The 17,623-nt window shown below is 37.8% G+C and overlaps 1 protein-coding gene across 2 annotated transcripts in view; it reads right to left on the bottom strand.

The window, feature by feature from the left end:
* Positions 1-17,623, bottom strand: part of CDKAL1 (CDK5 regulatory subunit associated protein 1 like 1) — a 378,008-nt gene that overhangs the window by 103,780 nt on the left and 256,605 nt on the right. For both annotated transcript variants that reach the window (XM_009093895.4, XM_030241687.2), the window contains exon 12: positions 1,186-1,366. In XM_009093895.4, coding sequence (XP_009092143.2) covers positions 1,186-1,366 — 181 coding nt within the window. The remainder of the gene's footprint in view (positions 1-1,185; positions 1,367-17,623) is intronic.

The raw sequence follows: 17,623 nt of genomic DNA on the forward strand, positions 1-17,623 counted from the left end.
GCAGGAAGGAAGGCAGGCAGGCAGGCAGGAAGGCAGGAAGGAAGGAAGGCAGGAAGGAAGGAAGGCAGGAAGGCAGGAAGGAAGGAAGGCAGGAAGAAAGTGGCGGAAGGAAGGAAGTGGCGGAAGGAAGGAAGTGGCGGAAGGAAGGAAGGAAGTGGCGGAAGGAAGGAGGAAGTGGCGGAAGAAGAAGTGGCAGAAGGAAGTGGCGGAAGGAAGTGGCGGAAGGAAGTGGCGGAAGGAAGGAAGTGGCGGAAGGAAGGAAGTGGCGGAAGGAAGGAAGTGGCGGAAGGAAGGAAGGAAGTGGCGGAAGGAAGGAAGGAAGTGGCGGAAGGAAGGAGTGGCGGAAGGAAGTGGCGGAAGGAAGTGGCGGAAGGAAGTGGCGGAAGGAAGTGGCGGAAGGAGGAAGTGGCGGAAGGAAGGAAGGAAGTGGCGGAAGGAAGTGGTGGAAGGAAGGAAGGAAGGAAGGAAGTGGCGGAAGGAAGGAAGTGGCGGAAGGAAGTGGCGGAAGGAAGGAAGTGGCGGAAGGAAGAGGGAAGGAAGGAAGGAAGGAGGGAGGGAAGGAAGGAAGGAAGGGAAGGAAGGAAGGAAGGAATGAAGGAAGGAAGGAAGGAAGGAAGGAAGGAAGGAAGGAAGGAAGGAAGGACGGAAGGAAGGAAGGAAGTGAAGGAAGGAAGGAAGGAGCGAAGGAAGGAAGGAATGGAAGGACGCGACGTGAAGCCTTGACGTCAGGCCGGACATGCCGACGGCATTCCGGACCGGCCTTACGTCGCCTCCGAAGTACAGGCCTTACCTGCCGTCCTTCCGTACGGCAGTACGTCCGGCCGGCTCAAGGAAGTTAAATTATTCACAATAAGTTTTGAGAATGCTGGAGTCACAGAAGTCTTAAAATGGAAATAAATTTCTATGTGTAACCAATGAGCTACTACTCTTGGTAGTCATTCATCCCAAACTTGATAGAAAGCAGACAAGATCTTGAGTATAACCACTGTATTACCCTTCCTCACAATCTGAACAGCCATTTATATATGAAAACACATTCAGTGGTCTAGCCTAGCCAGTGGTCTAGCATCATTTCCCTTACTGGACTGAAAAAATCCTTCACCCTAATGTGGCACTGTTCTGCAGAAAATGTACATTTTTGTGTACATACTTTATGTATTAAAGCCATCTGAAATTGCATCTTACCACTGCAGCTGGAACTTGAGGCATTTTTGCAGCTGGGGTTCCTGGACGTGGGTAGAATTGATTAATAAACAAGCTTGGAAACCTGTACACTTCTACAAGTTTCATAGTTTCTTGAAAATCTTCATCTGTCTCTCCTGGAAATCCACAAATTATGTCTGTAGCAATTGTTATTCCAGGCACTCTGTAAAGGAAGTAGAAAGAAACACTTAACTGAGGACATGTAGAAGTGCTGCTCCCTTAAAAGCTAGGTACATAGACTTATAAACCTTCAACTTTATCTACAGAAATTGAGACCTAGAAGGATCTTGGGGGAAAAAAATATTTTAACACCATTGCTTGGTAATGAGAAATGCATCTGGTGCTCAGCAGAGAGCACAGTAATAGAAGATACCGCAGCAAATACTGGATTAGGATTGTGACAGAAGAGTGAAAACATCTGGATCAACTCTTCCTTCAATCAAAATTAGAGGTAATCAGCACACCTTGTTATTTCTTGAATTCTGATTGCTTAATCCATAAAATGAAAACCTTTTGAGACTCAGTCACTAGAAAATGTCAACTATTTAATGTTTTATAAGGCTGCTAACAAAGTAGAACAGGGTATCTGAAAGAGGGGACTGGCATGTCATTATCACGGAGCAAATTGAACAAAATTGGCTTAGAAGCCAAAAATACATCTTTAGTCAAAAGGTAATTTTTAATTCAGTATTCTAAAACATCAGGCTATGCTTTGCTTTAAAAGGAAAACAAAACACTTAAGTTCACAAATGCACAGGCAGTGAGTTCTCTTGTTATTTAAGCAAGGTCAACATTTCCTAACTGTTCCCCTTGGACTGAACATGCAGATCCCTCATACACATCAGGTTAAGGCAGCAGAGCTGACAGAGACAGCCCACAGACACAGAAAGATGCACAGAGGAGGGTGAAGTTAGGGGGCTTCAGCTGAAATTGTGCCACTGCCACCATCTTGGACATGGTGGGAACATGCCATGAACACTTTCACCAGTAGATACTGGAGTCAAGGCCTGCACCCAGACTGAGCTTTGTGTACAGTGGGAATAATGATAAGCATCCTCTGGAGAGAGGCAGAAACACATAGTGCTCAGTGCTCCCACTTGACACAGATGAGACTGCTTCCACAATGCAGACTTCACCCCACACTGCCAGTAACAATGATAAACTGCAGAAAATATTGGAGAAAAGTAAAAATTCTATACAAATATTGGTGGTATCTAACTTGGAACTGGCCCTGCTTCAAGGAGGGGGAGTAGATGAGATGTCTTCCAGAGGTCCCTTCCAATCTAAATAATACTACAGCTCTTATATAGGCCACAGGCAAGGGAACAGCTGAAAGAGATTGTTTTAGGGGTGAATAGCATAAAGACAATTGTCACAAGCAAATTTCACACTTGAGGTTAAGAAGGGGTCTCCAAGATTGTCTCTAACCTGAAGAAATGGCTGGAAGGTTTCTCTTCCCCTCACAAGGCAGAACTGTGAATGGCAGTGCATGTAATCCAAATTACATTTATAAAGCATTCAAATAGCCAAAGAAAACTATAATTTCTTATTAGACACTACATTACCACAGGAAAAAAAAAATACTGTGATTATAGTGAGTGAAGAGACTGAAAGAAAACTTCCTGAAACAATGAGTTATACTGAAAAAGGAAAACCTGCTGGCAAAAGACCCCAAAAAGGGAAGCAGAGAATACTGTTCTTATTAATTTTATTAGGTGCAATATTAGACCATAGCCTATATCTACCACACCACCCTTCAGACAAATTGTACTTGGTAGTAAATATATTTTGTGATTTTTTTTTTTCCCCCAGACTTAATTTTTTTTTTTTTTTCTGCAAGTATTGGCAATGAGCTAATATTAATGCCTTGCCCTCCTTTTAGCACATGTCTGGACATATAGGTAGCAGCACAGGAATTTATCATCTATTATTAGAATCTTCTTTCACCTTTTCTTTATGAAAAATCCCCAGCAAAGAAACCAAATTCTATCAATTCCTTTTTGAATTCACAAATTCAGACTCCATCATCTGAGCTGAGGCTAAAAGATGGCATTTGAGCAACAAATGAAAACCACTATAAAACTGAACATTTTAAAGGAGTTGGTCCAACAGTCCTAAGTGGGAAGCACAATCTGGATGTTGTGCAGAAGAGCAGAAATCCCCAGAGCTGATGGCTCAGCACCCTCAGTCACTGCTGCTTTCCCAAGACTGTCAAACATCAAGATATGAACTTCTGCTTGATATCATGTAACAATAAAACTCCTTATCTTTAAGGACTGAGTGAAGAGAGCAGCACCACATCCTGCAACATGATTTTGTTCATACCACAAATATCTTGTGCAGCAGTAGTAAGCTCATGGAAGAAAGAGTACATTGCTTTATAAACCAATGCCACCTAACATCAGCTGCCATTTCTCAGAACATGAACAGAACATTCATTACATTTGACAAAACCATTATAATGAAGTTATTTTATCCATTTTAATGACACTATTGGCAACAGTCAAAGCATTTATTACCAATGGTAGTAGTAATACCATCCTTTATAAAGGCCTGGTTGTTTCTATAGCAACATGAATTATAAGGTCCAATCAAGCTAGATACAATAAAATATGCTCTTTTTCTCCATAACACCAGTTGTCATTCAGTTAAAAGGAAATTACATATTTTAAAAATTCATAAACTCTACAAATGTCTGAACTCCATTTGCTGATAAGGTGTTAATTATCTTAGTAATTAGATTTCTTCCTGGATGGAATTATTACACACAAAGAAAAGCCTGGATACAAAAAGAGAATAAGGACCATGGTGTCTTCAGCAACAGCAATTAATTACAGTTCAATCCAGTGTAACTGCCTAAAATATGACATTGCATAGTGCATTTTTATATCACTGCTGATTATATTGTTTAACAAGCAGTTTAAAAAGGGGAGAAAAGCATGAGATTTCACTCAAAGTCCAAAATGACAAAAATCAAGCTCTTAAAGACTTTTCAAAGCAGTGATGAACAAAAATATGTACAATTAGTTCCACATGTGAAACACAATTTCTTAATGAAAAAAGAGGGGGAAAAGATATCATTATGGAAAATATAAAGCACATACACACTTGAAAATTAAAGTGACCTTTTCTCTGACAGCCTGAAAGAAAACAGCACAAAACTCTTTATTACTTTGATTCAGATGATTTTTAAGAATTGCTCCCTCTATGAAATATGATCCAAAATCACATAAAACAAGTTCTTGTGCATCAGCCAATACTATTATTATTTTACACCAAATGCTGCTTATCTATTCTGAAGCAAACAAAGAAAACACTGCTGAACATCCCCTGTAACATTTATTACATAAACTCATTTACAGTTAGCCTAACTAACTATTCAGTTTCCACAAATGGTTTTTAGGATGTAGGATAGAAGCTCTACAACATGTTGACTCTCAATTGGGATGTTTTACAATAAAACTGTGGAATTTCAGAACAAAATGAATTAGAGGAATAATTAATGCCAGGTATAAGATAAAACAGCCCTAATACTTATTTTGTCCGCTATGTCCCTCTACATATATAAATCCCTTCCCTCTACTCAAGCAGACTGATGTTTTGCCATTCTGAACTAGACCAGCAATGCAAAAAATACCCAAAAAAGAAGCAACTACTTCACCTTACAGTGAAGACACATCTGTTTTAGTGTGATGCTATAAGGGCCAACACACCCATGAACAAGTGCTGACAGCACAGGTATCCAAACCCCACAGAAAGGAGGAACAAGAGATGTTCGAAAGAATACAGAAGAAAAGCAACATCTTACCCCCTGCCTAAAGAGGAACCAAGTCAGCCTCTGGGGTCAAAGAAAAAAATCAGACCCAAGGAATTGACTGATGCCTAGAAGTCAAGTCATGGACAAGTGACTTAGAAAGAAGATAAAAATAATAAAAGCTGACAAAAACAAAACAGTAAGACCACTGACCCCACCCCATCCCACCCCCATTTTCAAAGAGCAATATTTCTAAGAAAAGCAGCAGCGAAATTGTGAAAATGTCCAGGATTCACTTGTTACATGCACCATTTCATGTGGTTTTAGCTACAGAAAACATTTCCTTTAGCAATAACCATTACAAACCAAATCCACATTCTGGGAAGAAATTATGTAAATCAGCTAAAATTATCACCTTCAGCTACTCACATGACCACTTGAAATTCTTTTGCATGATCACATATTCTTCCCACTTCCATTTCAGCAATTAACACCTAAATCCAGAAATTACTTAAAGCGATCAACTTGCTTGTAAGCAAGACCAGCTACCTCCACCTGTTACAGTTTAACAAAATACTGGATTTTGCATGAAAAATAATGGATTAGAACAAATAGCAATATGAATAAAAAGAAAACACTATGTGGTCTTACAGAAGGCTATGAGAACTCTCTGTGTAATCTATCTATACTCTCTGTGTAATTAAAGTAAAACCAAAAAGTTTGATGACATAGCAACTTCTTGATTCATAAATTAGAAATTTGCATTGAAAAAAATGTTAGGAAAAAACCCTGAATTTTTATGAAAATAAAACCAGTCTACTCTGAAGTGTTATTTCAGCATCATACATTATTTTATATTTTAGAATGCTTCTGCAGTATAAGCCTATACAGAGAACACGAAACAGGGTTAATGAATGAAATAATTTGAAGGTATCTGAGATGGTCTTCCAAGCGTATTTACAGAGCCTAACAGGAATCTCAATGTGCCATTTTATGGTGGAGCTGAAGGATGTGTTTGCATCTTCCCAGTGACCACACACAGTCTTCCAGAAGCCCTTTTCACCCCCTCTTTCTCTTTTCTCCATCAGGCCTAGTCTCATGGGATTTCTGACTTCAACTTAAATGGCTCACTGAGGAGTCACACCAACTGCAGCTAGCACAAGAGAAACAGACTGCTCAGCTGGAAGCACCGTCTAGGAACAACAGGAAACTTCACGCTGCTTCTCTCTTGGCTATATGGAGATTAACCTGAGGATTAAGCCATGGAAAAATCCCCACACTTTGAGAAAATAATTCAGCCTGTTTCTGTTCTGAAATACTCCAACATCTCTCTCTCTCTCTCTCTCTCTCTCCCCCTCCTACAAATGCAGCACAAGACAATATACTCCTAAGTTAAGTGCCTGGAGTTGGGGACTAAGCCTGAACATAATTTATGAATTTCTCCATCCTTTCCCGTTTATGATTTACCCTAAATTACACAATGGATGAACAGGCATCTAATAAATGGATATCCACTGAAAATATTTTTCTTAGTAATCTTTTCCATATGTGCTTAAAAGTAGTCCAGGATGTGTGAGTTCAGAACCTCTGTGTCAGAAAAACAAGTTCTTTTGAATACTCATATCAGCTGCTGAACTGATTTACACATGGAGTAAAACTGGAAAGTACCTTGGTTTAATGACAACAGGCATGTCATAAACACTTCTGTGTAAAGTCTCTTAAATGATAACATACTGAGCCTTATGGCCAGATATAAACTATACTTTGGTAAGACACCTTATTACAATGCAGCTAGCTAAGAACATTAATATTTAAGAGAATTTATATAGGAATTATATAGAATGTAAGAAATTATCTTATTTCAAATACTTCAATATGTTCTCTATTACTGCGTAAGACAATTCCAGGTTGTCTCACAAATCAGTTCTGCTTCACCTCAGTTTGGCTGAATTAAAGCAAAAAAGGTAACTGGGTTGATACTGTATGTAAAAGTAATTAGTGGCTTCATTTATAAGCCAACTCACTTTTAACTCAGCTATTAAGACAACAAATATTATCAGATGTTTAAGTAAGTCTATTTTGTTTATGTGTGTAAAAAGCACAATTTTAATACTTTTTTTAAAACCTATTTTCACAGCTTGGATCATATCCCTCTGAAACTGATGCCCAAGATACAACAAACCAAAAAAAAAAAAATTGTAATGCCATATTGTTTATATGCTTGTTTTGATTAAAAAACAATAAAAGAGACAAATGAAAACCAGACAGGACCACAGAGAAAACTTTTTCAGAGTATTCTTGCAAATTTTCATGAAGGAAGAATACACCTGGGAGAATAGCTGGCATGGCCATTCAATCCTACCAGTTCATTTGGAGGTGCTTCATAGTTAAAACACTTCAAATTTCACAGGTAGCAGAAACTACACAGTAAGTCCAGCCTTACAGCTACAGAGTCAGAGGATGTATCCTGCTTTTTGCATTCCACACCTTACACAGCACTCAAGGATGCTCCTGCTGGTGATTCCATAGGGAACACATTACACCTGAGCTTTGTGATCTGCAGCAGCATCCAACAGATTTACAAGTGCAGCTTAATATGTTGGGCTTGAATTTGGAGTAGTTTGTGGTTTTGTCACCTTAAACAGGCTGTAGAATTGTATCTGTGATCAAGAAGCACAACCCAACAAGTTCTCAGAGTTTAACTGAGAGTGAGAACAGGTATTTTTTAATGACTTCTTTTCCCAACCCACCTCCTGCTGCCAGAAGAGCTCTTTCAGAAACTGGGCTGAATGACACCTGGAGGCAGCAAGCAGACCTGATTTCCAGAACTCAGCTTGAGAAGATATAGGTGTGGAGGACTCTGTGCGAGTAGGGACTGGGCTGTCCTTGTTACCAGGGAATAGTGACCTAGATAAAAAGTATATCTCATAATTAGCATGGCTGACTGCCTGAGGATGAAAGAGTACACATGGTTTTACTCTCTTCAAACAATTATCGTGAAGGTTGCCAGAGTTCCTACTAGATGCAGCCCAAATGGTTTAGGAGAAGCATTATGATACTTCTCATTATCAATTTTCCTTGAAACAAAAACAACCCCAAAAAACCCAAATCAAAAACCAAACAGTTAAGGCTTGGACCAACTTAATTCAACTATAAGGTGTTCTACTCTCCCCAAAAACAATAAACATTTTATAGAACTTCATTACAGATTTATAACTTCAGATCATTATTGTTTTATGATTAAAAAATGAGCGACTTAAGACAAAAAGCTCAACATCCTTAAACTTCATTTCCATTCAATCTCTAATAAATACCATCTGCTGTGTACTTTAGGGATATAATACCCGTCAAAAACTCAGCCGTATTATGAGAACCGGCACCAAGTTGATCTGAAATGCATATTTGAACAGATGTGTTCAAATTACATCTCTCCGTCTATCCACACACATAAATTCAGAATAAGCATGTGTTGATTTAAAATGCATAAAAAAGGGATTTGGAGATGCATCAAAAGTGAACAGCATCTCAATGGATCAAGGCTCGCATTACTAAAGGTCATCCCTAAAAATAAAGTTTGAATTGATTAAGGGTTGCACCAGGGAACTGTTCTTGGGAACTGACTTAATGTTTGCTGCTCTAAAGCAGCCATTGAAATTACACTAATTTTCTATGACCCTTCACATTTTAACATTAGAGCTGTCAGGCATGGCCAGAAATAATAGGATCTCAGCCATGAGTAGCAGAGAATATGATATACTTTTCCTCAGTCTGACACAATGCTTATCACCAATACTAAATGTCTTGGGCTCTGAGGACCCATCCACATCTGTTTCAGTGACAGTCACTCAGCTCTTCACTCTGACACAGAAATCAGGCATATAAAACAAAATGATTAGCATGCCTCTTTGGCATGATGAAACCAAATTAAAAAATTGCAAGCAGGGCTCCATTAACAAATGCTAATTAAAAAAAAAAAGGAAAAAAAAATTCTGAATATGTCTTTCCACCAGTCTATAATCTACAGTCCTGCAATGTTTCAGGGATCTTGAAGATAAGACATACTGGTCCAGAGGTCCATCTAAACCAGCAATCTACTCCTAGCAATGGGCATCAGAAGTAGCCCAGGGAAACATTTCAAATGTTGAGCCCCCCAGAATCCCTTCGCCCTTGCGACTGGGTTTTGTCAGAAAGATATTTCTGTAACCAACAGCTTCTGATGGATTTCTTTTCTATTAACTTGTCAACAAGTCTCTCCTTGAATCTAAACCCCCACCATAGCAAAACCATTTGAAACAAAAAAATCTCCAGTGAGCCTTCCATGTGCTAATTCCATTTGATGTCCCCTAATTGTTATGCTGGGAGAGACCAGTAACAACTCCATTCACCTTCTCGGTGCTCTTCACGATTTTACTGACCTCTGTTCTAGTCCCTCTCAATTAGCATTTTCCAGACTGAAGAGTCCTTAATTTCCTTCGTGTGATGATCTGCCACACCTCAGGTAATCTCTGTTAGTCTTTATAGTAACATTGCTCATTGTAACCTATTCTTTTTAAGAGGGGCACTGACAGCATGTAACAATACAAGCAGAACAAAATAAAAATCTCTTAAAATTGTTATAGAATTTAGATAAATGTTCTGCTTTTAATAGTTTTCTTTCAGGTTTGGGTTAATTTGTTTTCTAGTAAGCAGACAGAAAAAAATAATGGACATTACACAAGGTAAGGGACAAAAGAGAAATAAGTTTTAGAAAATAAATAAACTAGAAGTGAAAACAAAAAGGCCACCACATTTCAAAGACAGAACAAAGTCAGCAATATGGTGGTAAAGGGGAACTGAAGATTTCAAAGGAGGAGTAGTAGTATGACAAGTTGCAAGTAGTTGCAAGTAGTTACTACTACTTGCAAGTTGCAACAGAGAATGTAAGATTTCTGTCTGAAGCAAAACCAAGAACCAATCAAGATTTAAAAAATGAGGAAATAAAATTGCCAACAGGACAGATGTTTTATTCCAAGGTGTTGGTTCAAGATCCTTTACATTAATAACTTTTGCAGGACAGGAAAAGAGCAGATAATGGCAAGACATACATTAAAACAAAGATTTGGAAAAAAACACACACAGTTTGAAAGAGTTCCCCCCAAACAGCTGATAGATTTAAAAGAGACACAGTTCTTTCACATCACAACCTATACAAACAAATTGACAGGATCTTTTTTCTGTCTTAAGACTTTGTGAGAAATCATCTCACAAAAAGTTCTCCAGATGCAAACATCAACATGGAAAGGATCAACACTGAAGGAAACAGCAGTTAAAAACATAGGCATGATGTGCACTAAATTTAATGCAACCTTCATTCCATGTTCAAAGTACCTAATGAAACAGAACTTTTACCACACCAGCTGATCACCCAAAACACAGCAGCTTATTTGCTACATCCTTATCAACACAGTACTTGCAGAATGTGTTGTTATAATTAAACCTGAGAGTCACTGTTTAAACAGAGCAGCAGACAGGTTGTCTGGGGCAAGGCTTTAGCAGCCATAAGCAGTTTTCCTGAATATTAGCTAGAGGCATTTAAATGACAGTTCATGTACTCTAAATAAACAATGCTGCAGTTTTACACCAGACAGTTTTTCATGTACATTCCTATACATTCTTAAATGTGAATTTTTCAGAGCCAGCATCTCTCAAGTATCAAGTATCTGGTAGGTCAAAACTCTTTACTTTAACCTCTCTAAAACTTTTTTTTTTCCCTTTAGAAAGCAATGTATATACAGGAAAAGGGTTTCAGGGAACTACTACTCCTATCAGCAGCACAAAAAACCAAATTTGAATAATGATAAATTTTTCAGAGTAAGTAATATTTGGTTCAAAATTCCAGTAACATCCTCCCTACTCTACAAAGATTGAAAGCTGCCATCATGTAACTTCAAAGTTTTTCATTTTTATTTCATGATCCACTGGCAAGTGTGACTATATGGTCTTAACACTTCAGACCAAAGTGTGACATGATGATTGGAATGTACTCAGAACATATCACCTATATAGCTTCAGAATTATATTTTCAGAAGTAACACTTGAGACTCACAAGCAATGCTATTTCCTTATTAAGCCAAAACCCATGAGTTTAACTTCAAAGAAATCCAGTGTGCTTTACTAATTAAAGTGTGATAAGATAAAGTTAATTATATTTCAATATAATCATACTTCAATCAGCATAATCCAATATAACTGGGATCACTGGGAAACAGAGAATTTACTTTGCAAGAATAAATTTAGAGAAATTATGAAGTAAATATTTCAAAGGGCATGTATAAAGAATTGTTCCTTCATTCATTTAAAAATATAATTGAAACAATAATCAGAAAGAACTGGGCATGACTGTTAAGGTAATGGGCATCACTGGAGTGAAACACCATCTGTAGATCACTGTCTCATCCCATTCATGACATTCTCTGATAACAATATGAATTTAAAGAAATCACACCAGAAATAACATCCATCTTCATGAGCAAGAACAATTCACTTGGCTAACTGGAAGGTAGCAGAATGGCTATGAGAAGGATCTGTTTTGTTCTCAGGTATACCCAAACAGCAGGTGAGTTCAGAATACAAAATATTATACAGGATTGGTCCATAAAAATAAAATAGTATTTTATGTATAAGTTAATAAGATACAATTTAAAGCTAAATATTATGGCTTCTCTTGTGGAGTGGCGAAATGGGCTTAGTCTGCTATGTTGCTTGAGGACACTATGCAGAAAAAGCAAAATCACCAGGAAATCAGCTCTAAAATAGTTCCTAGTTAACCTCAGTTAACAGTTCCTGAACAGTTCTCTAACAGTACCTAGTTAACCTCCCAGAAGAATGGCCTCAACCAGCCAGGTTCTTACACACTTCATGTTTGTAACATTTTGGTAGCAGCTTCCTTTGTCTAGAATTGCCAGTAATTTAAGAACATTTCTTTGTAATAGACAGAATCAGTTTAGAATATTGGGGTCAACTGAAGTAATTAATGCATGCATTCCTTCCAAAGTTTTGAAGGACATTCAGATTCATATATGTACACCAAGCAACACATAGGGGACATCAGAGGCAAAATCAGGAGAAGAAAAGATGGTATTTTAACTGTAGACTGTTAGCTTGCCAGTGACAAAGTTAAAACAATACTAAATCAATGGACACTGTTGCCTCAGGGAAGCTCTTATCCATTTCTCTCTGTTCAGTTCAGTGAACTACTTCACTTTCAGTGTGTCACCAAGTTGCAGATACCTTAATACTGACAATTAGGATAGCTTACCATATCATTATTAATGTATATTGTCACAGTCAAAAGCTTTAAATAGAATAAAGGACTGCCAAATGTGTAGATGTTCAGGTGCCTTTTTTTGTGGACTCTACAGGCTGTACACGGACACAAACCTTAATCCATTCAATCAATCCATTCACTTTGCTGCCTAAGAGTATGGTTACTAAGTGGGAAGTTTAAAAAAAAAATTCAGAAAAGCATAAAAGGAATACTGCATGTCAATATGAGAAGAGGTATTAGTAAGTAATAATGGCAAAGCTATTAATGAAGTCCAAACAAAATCCAGAACTTTAGAAAAGATAATGAAACCCCAACTATTCAAACAAAAGGCTGGAAGGTGGTCACCTGAAATATTTTGAGCTTCCATATGTCAGATGTCCTCTGTTATGCTGAGGAGCAGACACTGTGTTTCTACATTGTAAAGAAGTAAAATAGCCAGAAAATGAAGCTCTCAAAGTTAACAAACCCATACCATGGAGAAATAATCAAGGCAACTCGATGTTGTGAGCAGTTACCTGATTTGACCTGACATTGACTGAAAGTTAAAGGAGAATTAGCACAAAACTAAAATATGCTGTTATCACTGAAGAATCATCAAAGACAAAATTAAAAGTATGTTTAATGAAGAATTCAAAGATATGACAGCATACCAATTATGGCAACTAAAGCTCTTTGGCATCATTGAGCCATTAACATTGGACAGGTAATGTATGAAAATTGTATTTAGGGAATAAGGTTTTGGAAAATTTAATATCAGAAGATGAATAAAGATGTAACTGAGATGAGTAACTTCTTTCTCACATGTGAATATATGTAATTAGGTAAGAGGATCAGCACCAATTGGTTCTAGCAATGTGATTCAAAGCACAGGAGTAATATCGAAAGATTAAGGGAAGCAGATTTTTTTCTTTCTTGACATGGTAAGACAGAAAGGCCTAACACATGAAGTCCTAGAACACAAAGAGAGTCTGTAAAGATCCCACAGTCAGTAAGTTAGGAGGGACACTTACCATTGAAAACTAAATAAGAATCAAGATGGAGCAAGACAGCTGCTCAGGAACGAGCATCAGTCCCCAAAGAGTTGGTAAAATTTTAAAAAGCAATACTTAAGAAGGAGATGGAAGAGAACTGAAAGCCTTCAAAAGCATCACTATGAAAGGACATCAGTGATGTCCTCAGATGGGAATATTAAATCTAATAGTTCTGATAAAGGAAAAAAAAATGAAAACCTTTGTCATTAAAGAGATGAGTATAAAAACAAAGAGAGAGATCTTGATAGCAAGACTGAAGGGATGAAAAAAAAAAAAAAAAAGCTTTTACTGAGGTTCCCAACATTCTAATCAGAGAATCAAATTACAATTTGCAGGGGAAGAGACCTCCCCAAAACCCAACAAATTTCTGGAGCAGGCTAAAACTGCAGAATTAAATCAAATCAATACAGAGAGAACTGAAAAAGTGTCTCAAATGAATGAAATAAGGTGGTTATAACTACTCAATTTTGCAAGCTGAACACAAGTTTGAATGTAATCATTACCATGAACTCCTTCTGCTAAAGCTCACTTAAATGTAATGAATAATTTTATAAAATACTCAAAGTACAACACAGAGGGAGTAGAATATAAAAATGGAATTGAATCAATTCAGTGGAAACAGCAGTGTGTGTATTCAGACTGCATCACTGAAACCAATTTTATCAAATCACACAATGCTCCACAACAGCCTTGGGGCATCAGATAAAGAACCTGGAAAACCTGTCAAATGCCTGCCAGGCACAACAGTGCCCTTTTGGCTCTGCAATACCAGCACAAAATATGAAGAATTCTTAGGCAGCAAGATCCACAAGGCTGGTGCAAAAACTGAATTCCCAAGCTGAAATCCAGTGTCAGGGTATAACATGTTGGGCCTAACACAGATACTGGCTTTTCAAACTTGAGAAAAACAGAAGGCACAGTATAAAAGGAAGTCTGAAGGAAGTGGCAAATTAGGATCATTAAGGATGACACAGGCTGTATCTCAAACAATTTAAACTCATTTATTATGGAGAGAATATTGAGCAACTGATACAAAACTACCATCTATGTAACAACATTCTGAAAATGCTTATTCCATGTGGGTGGAAATTTCAGACATGTTTGAAGTAGGTAGAAAAACATGAAATAACTTCAGAAATTATTCATTGATTTAACCTTTGAGTCCATTAATGAAAAATATTTCATCCTCTGTGATCTATTGCAAGTCTTTATAATTCACAACACCTCCTTTCCTTCTGTTTCAGTGCCAGCATTGAAGTTCCAAGAATTTCAGTAGGTTGGGTTTTCTTATCAGCTGAGTAGAAGACATACTAGTTAAGCATCTCTCTAAAAGTTTTTATAGGATTTTACCTTACCAGGAAAAAAACATTTGGAAATATTCATTAGATTTTACAGTTCTCATTTTCTTGTATTTTTCCTCCAGAACATTTTTCAGCCTAATTGGTTTAAATGTTAGTATTTCTCTCTTTAGGGAAAAGAACCCTGAAAACAGTAGCAATAAAAAATTTTCTTTGGCATCTGGCTTGCCGTTAACAAAAAATATAAGAGAAGAAATATTCTAAGGAGAAGGCAAAGGCCAGTTTCCTACCTACAGACCAGAGAAGAATAGTCATCACTATTCTACATGTAATCACACGGTGGTGTAAGCAAGCACTGAACTATGATGTGTTTTATGCCAGCAGTATCTAAAGAAACCTCCTTCAGGCCCACATCTGTCAGCCAGCAGTTCGTGTAGGAGGGGCCCAAATCTCAGAGCCCACTGATTAGACCTAACCAAGGAACACAGCTAAATGGAAGGGGTAAATGTGCAGGCAGCACATCTCAAAGTAAAATCTCTTATGGGCAAGTAAATAACCCCTCTTCCTCAGAGGGACTCCTGCAGTCAACTGCAAATAATCTAAGAGTATGGAAAATCTGAAGACAGGCACATTGTGTCTCTAAATGAACCAAGACTGAAGGAGAGCTATGGCAAATGCAGCTTTTTGCTAGGCACAGTAGCACTTAGCAAATATGTAAGTGGTTTCAAATGTCCACTTCACATATAAAAAATACAAAGGTATGGTGCAGAGTGCAGTTGTGTGAGGTTTAACTGAAGGAGCTATTAAAGAAGCAGCAGATGAACCCTATTCATGACTTTGGAACATTCCTCTCATCTACTGTGAGAGCCTGAGGTATCTGTTAACCTGCCTGAACTCTTCATCACCAGATACAAGATCTTCAGGGATTGCTCTTTAGGGCTCTTCCCTAACATACAAAGGTGAAATGCAGGAAGGATACAAAATAAGTATCTGTAAATGAAAGCAGGAGGTTTAACGAGAAAAGCAAGGCACATTGCCTTTCCTAAAATAGCTCAGTGTTGGATGTCACCTTGGAGAAGGACTTCAGAAATACTATATGGGCTACCTTGCCTTTGTGGAAAACAGAACAAAAGGAGAATCAGTGGTGAGAGCTCAAATCTCTCTTTTTTTCCTTCCAGTTAAAACACACGTTACCTTCACAGACAAGGATGGCAGTGAACTCCCAAAAGATAATGCAAGGCCTAAAATCCCTTGTATGTGTGCAAAAGTTAATGGAAAGATGCAAGACTCTAAAATCCTGTGCTCCAGAATCACAGCTAATAATTCCAGAACAAACTTGTTTTGGTGATAAAGGTCAATTTGCATTAACTGTGTCAGCCTACAAGGTGCAACAATGGCATCTCAGCATAACCCTGAGCTATGAGCATCTATCAAACTTGCAAAGGCACCATTTCCCACAGCAAAAATACTTCTTTGGGCCTGCTACAGGTTTCAGAACTTGGCAGAAAGCTGCACAAGGAGAAGATACGCCTTGAGGCTGTGCCTCACCAAGCCCTCAAGCCTGGCTTTCTGTGGAGGCAATGCAGGTGCTACTGGAGTAACTGAGAGCCTGCACTGTCAGTGATTTCCTTGACAAAACAGCACACTAAATTTAGGAAGTAAATACTTGGAAGATGCTATTGTGAGTTTCTTGCTCAGGGCTCACTTATCAGAAAGATAGGTATTTAGATGCAATGTGTTTTCCCCCACATAAAGTAAAGGCGTTTTATTTACTTATGAAGGAAGTCCATCACAAAATTAAAAAAAAAAATTCAGGCAAATAGGAAAAGTCACATTTATACAAGGTCATTAAATACATTCTTGTTTCAAGGGGAAAAAAACCCAGCACATCAGAGGAAAAATCTCAGGATAGAAGTTTAAAAAGAAAGGACAAATTAATACCAAGAATTCATCACGAGTATTAAAAGATTATGTAAACTGGATGTGAAACAGACTTTTGTGACAGAGTTAAAAAGTAAAAGGAGAATGCTCAAAGTTAACTTCTGGATGCTCCAGAAGTCTAATGGAAGGACCAATTAATTTCCGTGCAAACTCTAGGCAGGGGATGGGAACATATCCCATCAAGATGCTATATTACAAAAGGAGAATTAAAATTCCCCAGCCACTGTCATTGTACAAACATAATCACTGTTTCAATGCACATTGAGTTCAATCAACAAAACAATTTTTTGTTCCTAGGAATTATTTGAACATTTGCCTTAAGAAAAAAATATGTTTATTTGCATTATTAATGAAAACACAGAAATATTATCTCATCACTTAATGTCATAATTACTGTACTTCACTTAAATGCTGTCAAGCAAAAGCTGTATTTTGTGAAAACATACATTAAGAGACAGACTTCAGCTTCTTCTATTCTTGTAGTGATGAAAACTCTCAAAATACCTCACAAATCTGCATTCTGTAGAAAATAAAACTGTATGATCTAAGGTAACCAGCAGCAGAAAAGCATGTTATGACTTACTGCCATTAACTACATATGATATTTAAGACATAAAGCAGGACTGTAAATTAAAAAAAAAATCACATCTGATCTTTTATATAAATTTTAACATTTTTGAAGACAAAAACCAGACAACTAGAACTTTTTTTTTGTGCATCACTCTGAAATACTCTGGCAAAGCACTAACTGATCTCTTCACTATGTTATGATAAATGGCAATAAGGAATTCTTTTTCCCACTGAAAGGGGTACTGGTTTGTGTGGCAAGGTTGTGGTAGTGAGGGAGCCTGCAGGGGTAGAGTATTCTACATGGAAAAATACTTCCCTGGTCAGAGCTGGGAGTCCAGCTGGCTGCCTTAGCCATTTCTAGGGTTGAGTATGTGAGTCAGGTACTCCCCAAACCTGAAGTCAGGAGTGTTGTGTCACTGCAGTGGAAAAATTGTGCCAGTCTGTTGTTCAAACCTGAACTCTACAGTCTGTCTGTCTGCCTCCCTCACTCTGCAGGGTCTGGGACAGTAGATTTCCCTTC

The sequence above is a fragment of the Serinus canaria genome, chromosome 2 (genome assembly GCF_022539315.1).
Source record: "Serinus canaria isolate serCan28SL12 chromosome 2, serCan2020, whole genome shotgun sequence".
In the NCBI taxonomy this organism is placed as follows: Eukaryota; Metazoa; Chordata; class Aves; order Passeriformes; family Fringillidae; genus Serinus; species Serinus canaria.